At 33.3% G+C, this 6,000-nt stretch overlaps 1 protein-coding gene across 10 annotated transcripts in view; it reads right to left on the bottom strand.

Moving 5' to 3' along the window:
* Positions 1 to 215: 215 nt before the first annotated feature.
* The window catches only part of CHD9 (chromodomain helicase DNA binding protein 9), a 298,663-nt gene continuing 292,878 nt past the window's right edge, over positions 216 to 6,000 (bottom strand). For all 10 annotated transcript variants that reach the window (XM_077132437.1, XM_077132435.1, XM_077132440.1 and 7 more), the window contains 2 exons: positions 5,736 to 5,840; positions 216 to 3,676 (listed from right to left, as the gene is read on the bottom strand). In XM_077132437.1, the coding sequence (XP_076988552.1) occupies positions 2,798 to 3,676; positions 5,736 to 5,840 (984 nt within the window). In that variant the 3' untranslated portion in view covers positions 216 to 2,797. The remainder of the gene's footprint in view (positions 3,677 to 5,735; positions 5,841 to 6,000) is intronic.

Here is a 6,000-nt window from a genome sequence, read left to right as displayed (position 1 = left end):
ACTGAGTTCCAAAATGGATGTTTAAGAGGTTACATGTATCTCTGAAACTTTCTGGATTTTTTTTAAAGGTCCAGGGAAAAAAGCTTTTCTTTTCTTCGTCTTTTTTTTTTTTTCACAACCATCATTATGGGATAACAGTAAAATTAAATCAAAATGAAAAATCAATACTATTTATGAAATGAAATATTGTCATGTACAGAGGCTGACATCATAGGTAGTCAAAGAATATGTTTAATAAAAAATAATTAAACTTCCATTTGCTCTATAGAACATCATAGAAAGTAATTTAATAAATTACAAATGACTTTTTAAGACGTTTGCTCAACTACAGAAAGCAAATTCAGACTACACAGAACACAACTGGTAAATATTGCAAATGTCCAAAAGAAAACATTGGACTAAGACTTAGATCATGAAACCTGAAACAAGGGCTATAAATACAAGGCAATAACAGCTATAATTCTTTTTTATTAACTACCGACACATACTTGGATATTCTTTCAACTGCAACTTTAGTATTATGTAATTCTATTGAATTTTTCTTTATAATCCTTACTACAACCATATTTGCATGTTTTCTTTTTTTAGCTATCAGCTGGACTTTTCCCCAATCAATACTAAATGAAAGTGTCTTGAAACCCAAGAATATTTTTAATATTAGCTTTAATGCTTTGAAAACTGTAATTGCCTTATTACATAGAAAGAGAAGCATTAGGATGTTAATCAAATTCACTTGACAATATAGGAAAATACTTTATCTCATAAATTTGATATAAATTAGATTTTAGTGACAAGATTTAGGGTTTTTTTTCCTTTTTTAAATTTTTTATTTGTGGAAAGAAAAGAATAAAGATCATGTGGGTAAAACTAGAGGGAGGGAAGGGAAAAATGGATGGTGTTGAAATACTTTACCAGCAAACTAAGTTAACTGTGTTTGAAAAACTTTGGCTATTTTGTAGGTGTATTCTAGTTAAACAAAAGTGCAATACTGCAAAGGGAAGATACTAAATACGTAATATATCATTTTCATGATTAAGAATTACTACCCACTTCTCCTGGATGGGCATTATAATTACTATTGCTAAGACATTGCATAAAGGACCATCAATTCAAAGTACTATTTTGGGGAAATACAAAAATCAATACAATCCTAATGAAACTTATATAATTTTGTAAATACATAACACTGTTGCTCTAATGGGGTTAGTTATTTTACATACAGAAACATAATTTACTGGTAAAAGTCTTGGTAAAACCCAATACGATTGCTTAATTCATGACAAAACAACACAGTTCTATCGTAATATATGAGAAACTTCTTTTTCAGTGGGAGAGAATTAGAGTATTATTTTTCCCCTAAATTTATCCCCTCATAACCTTTATCACTAACTTAGTTGAGTACCAGAAAAATGCTAACATTTATCTCCCCTTAGACTGTAAGTAGTATTTTAAAGTCCAATTTGGTTCTAATTGTTTTAAATGTATATGAAGGTGAACCTGAACCTCTTTTATAGCAGCTTAGGCAGGAGAAATTGTATTACAAATCAAGTATTAGGCAAATTTTACACGGTAAAGAGTTCTAAGGAATTGAACAGAAGCCTGGGGCTTCTTTTGTGTGGTTTACAGGTACAACTTGTATATCTTTTTGAGACTATTCAAAGTGCATTTTCAAAGTGGGCAACTCAGCATATTTTATATAAACTGACAACCCAACACTGATTCTGGGCAACATTTAGTTTGCGTACACCTAGAAACTCAAAATGAATTTAGACTATCTGCATATTACTTCACCACTATTTTCTGTTAATTTTGGAAGATTTCCATGACATAAAACACAAATAGGAATCTATACAAATAAAGCAAACAGACAATTTCTTTTACATGAAGTATGCTGTGTTGAAAGTTCTTTTCAATGGCATTTATGAGTTTGCCTTATCTGAGCCCTGGAGACAGACATTACTCATCTGTGACATGATTACTTCTAATAGGAAGTCAAACTTTGAAAAGTTAAAACTAAGTATGTCTATAGAGTGCCAAAGTTATGTGACACTGGATTATTTTTTACTTGCTTTCACTGATGAGTTAAGCTCAGCAAAAAGCAAGTCATATTTCTTGCCAGATTAACATGATTATATAGGATGTATTTAAAAAACCCCTGAAAACAAGTATAGAATTAGAAACGAATGTAAACTTCCTAAACTAACTCAGCTGAGGTAACAGGTAGCCAGTTAAATTGGCTGATTGGGAAACTTATTTCTTCTTTAAAACACACTTGTACCTGAATTGGAGACATCAGCAGTGTATCACAACACTAGAGCATTTTCATGTAATTAAAGCAATGGATGGTGATGTAGATTCTACAGCTTTCATGACATTCATTAGCTGCCCAAATTATTGCTGAGTTTTGATCTGTAAATTATAGGTGTCAAGGAGGCTGTAAAACTATATTCAAATTAAATCAGTAATATGCATAAAGTATTCTGTGTTCACTGCAAATATATTAAATATACAACTCTTATTGAGCATAATTTTCATAAAATTAACCCCCAACAAAATTATAATGCCTTTTGTTGTAATTTTACACCTTTATGTATCTGATAGTACATATGAGTTCAGAAACTTATGACTCTTAAGAAATATTACATGCAAAATGTCTCTGAAAGCAGTTTGCACTTCTAAACAAATAACTGAAATGTTCGGTCAGTAAGTTATTGATGCACTCAACACTGGGGAATTTACAATTAATAATTAAAGGAAAAAAATCCAAAAATTAGTTCACAAGTGCAAAGTCTTGGAATCAGTCTTCATTACTAGAATCTGAATCCTCAGATGATGATGATGTACTATCAGATCCAGATGAAGCATCGGCTTTCTCTGAACCCTCATCTGTGCTGTTTTCATTGAGAGGACTTGGTTCAGTTCCCCCTCTGTCTTCCTGATCTCTAACTCTGGAAACTTCTTCCTTTATTTCTACAGACTTAGATGAGCCTAAGTCACTGTTCTTGTTTTTTTGTACATCAAAAGTATTGGACTGGGGCAAAGTTGGAATATGAAGATTAAGGCCTGGAGTGAGAAGCATCCCTGGATAAAGTATATTAGATAGTAACAGAGGGTTAAGAGCTAATGGGTTGGCAGCTGCAGCTGAATTTAATGTAGCAGTAGAGGATGTAGAAGGAGAGCCCGACACAGAGTTTTCTCCACAATTTTCTGAATTTTGGCTCTCTGTCCTTTCTTTCTTTCCTTCTAGCTCCTTAGAGTCATTTCCCTTTTTTTCTTCTGTTCCAGATTCTGTAGGCTTTGTCAGGAGTCCTCCCATGCCCAACAGATTTGGCAATCCAGCCATTCCTGAAAGCAGCATAGGGAACACAGCAGCCATATTTTTAGCTTCTCCTCCAGAAGACTGACTGGCAGGCACTCCCATCAGTCCTGCAGTTACTTGCATTGACTGCAAGTTTTGTAGGTTTTGTTGTAAGGCCTGAAGCGTTGTAAGATCCACACCTGGAAGTAATCCATTGGCTAACAAAGGATTGACTGAAATACTAGTTGTGGTTGAGGATGCTGTTGCAGCTGCTGCCTTTACAATTCCACTTTTAGGCCGCCTTCCCCGCCTACTTACTTCCTCTCTCACAACAGGGCCAGTGAGAATACGTTCATACATACTTTCTGGAAGAAATCCCTGAAATAAATATATGTTTATTAATAATAGCTACAGGAAAATAAAAGCAATATCTTGTCATACAAACAACCTATTAAAAATAGGTAATTATTCCATAAATTTATCCTACAATGATAGAAAATAGTTAATTATGAAGGAGAAAATCTAATTTCATTTATCATAAGAAGAGGCTTGAGGGCAGGCCACGGTGGCTTAGCAGGCAGAGTTCTTGCCTGTCATGCCAGAAACCTGGGTTTGATTCCCGGTGTCCGCCCATTCAAAAAAAATAAAAAATCTGTACTCTTAAGTAGAGGTTTGAAGCTGCTATTTTTCATTTCATAGTAGAACAAGAGAGTAGAAAGACTGAAGAGCCATTAGTCTGTAGACTAGTTCTAGAAAACAACAGGTACAGAGACATTTTTTTCATGAATGAAATACATAACCCTAATATTTTTTACATCACTACTTGCTCTGAAAGATTGAAGCAGTGGCTTCCTTTTAACATGGAACAGCAATGAGGAAAGGAGGGGCAGGTTAGGAAAAGGTTACGGCTAAACTGAGATTCTGATTGTGAATCTTTTGACTATCACAATGGGAATAAGGTAGGTAGCACCAAGGCAGGGTTAAGCTGAACAAGATAATCAACAGAGAGAAAACATCCCTTGGCACAAAATAGCAGTAGCATTTGCAGACTGGAAAGCATCAAGTCCAGGACAACGGAGAATTATCTATGCTATTTTCTGGCAATTCTCCCATGATTTTCTGGGGGGTCAAAAACTCTTAGAAGTTTCAGAAGTTTAGAATCTCTAGAGCAGAATTGTCCAGTATAAATATAATGCAAGCAATTTTTGAAAGTGGCATAATTAAAAAACGTAAAAAATAGTGAGAATAATTTTAGTAACATAGTCTGCTTAACCCAATACAACCAAAATATTATCATTTCAACATGTAATCAACATAAACATTATTAATAAAATATTTTATATTCTTTTTAAAACTAAGTCTTTGAAATATAAATCCAGTAAGTATTGACACTTATGACACATTTCACTTAAGGCTAGCCAAACTTCAAGTACTCAATAATTTCAGGTGCACAGTCGCTACCATTTGTGGCAGTGTATCTCTAGACAGTGGTTTAAGAAAAGACTCTCATGGGACTAACTTTTATCTTTGTTTTGAATTGATCAACTTATTTTATTATGAAAGGATTAGGGCTCTTGCAGAAAACATGGACAACAACAACAAAAATACAAAGAAAATAAACATCCATAACCTAACCATATAGAGCTAACCACTGTTAATTTCAGGTTGTGTTCTTCCATTTCTTCCTTGTGCATATATATTTACATTATATAATTATTCCCACTTCTTTTTCTAAAATAAAACAAGAAATAGAATCATACTGAACACAATTCTACCCTGTCTTTAAGATTCAGACATATTTAATAGAAATAATAAGGTTTATTTACTCAGTACTTACTACATGGTTAGGCTTTACTATTGCAAGACCATAACTACTATCCAATTTAATACATTGAGAACTTTTTTCTTCCATGTCATTAGATGTAAGATGTAATTTTTAGAATGATTGCAGTTTTCCTATATACATATGAACCATTAGTTTATTCCCAATTTTTTCCTACCATACCATGATGAGTATTCTTACACATATTTCATGGTCCATTTATATCTGATTATTCTCTGGGGTATTGTTCAAATAGTATCTAAGAGGTAAAAATAAAACCAAATCAGTGTGTGTGTGTATTCTGATTTTAACTCAATAAACATCTGAGAAATTTGCAACATTTTCTGGCAAGATAAAAATTGTGAACTAAAAAAACAATGGCACAGGGCAGGCCACAGTGGCTCAGCAGGTAGAGCTCTCGCCTGCCATGCTGGAGACCCTGGTTCGATTCCCACTGCCTGCATATGCAGAAAAACAAACAAATAAACAAAAAAACAATGGCACATAGTGTATGAAATATTTTATTAGTTTTTAACTTAAATCCCAACTAAGATATAATTAAATGGCATTTAATTTTAAAAACGATGACTGAGTTACAATTTGTGAAATACTCACAGATTGCTTAACAACATCTCCCCATTCAGGAGCTACTCCATACTCTGAATTTTCTTTTAGGAATCTACATAAATCTTTCAAAGGTGGAGCAAATGCGCCTCCAACCTGTAAGTGAAAAATAGATTGTTAGACAACAAAAATACTAGTGAGCATGGAAATGATATATCTTGCTTTTATTCTGTGTTCTACAGAGTTTAAAAAAAACAAACAATAATACATGTTTTCTGAACCACCTTCAACTATCTTTATGATTATATTAAAAAGG

This window comes from Tamandua tetradactyla, chromosome 16 (genome assembly GCF_023851605.1).
Source record: "Tamandua tetradactyla isolate mTamTet1 chromosome 16, mTamTet1.pri, whole genome shotgun sequence".
In the NCBI taxonomy this organism is placed as follows: Eukaryota; Metazoa; Chordata; class Mammalia; order Pilosa; family Myrmecophagidae; genus Tamandua; species Tamandua tetradactyla.
This window is presented reverse-complemented; position numbering and strand designations above follow the sequence as displayed.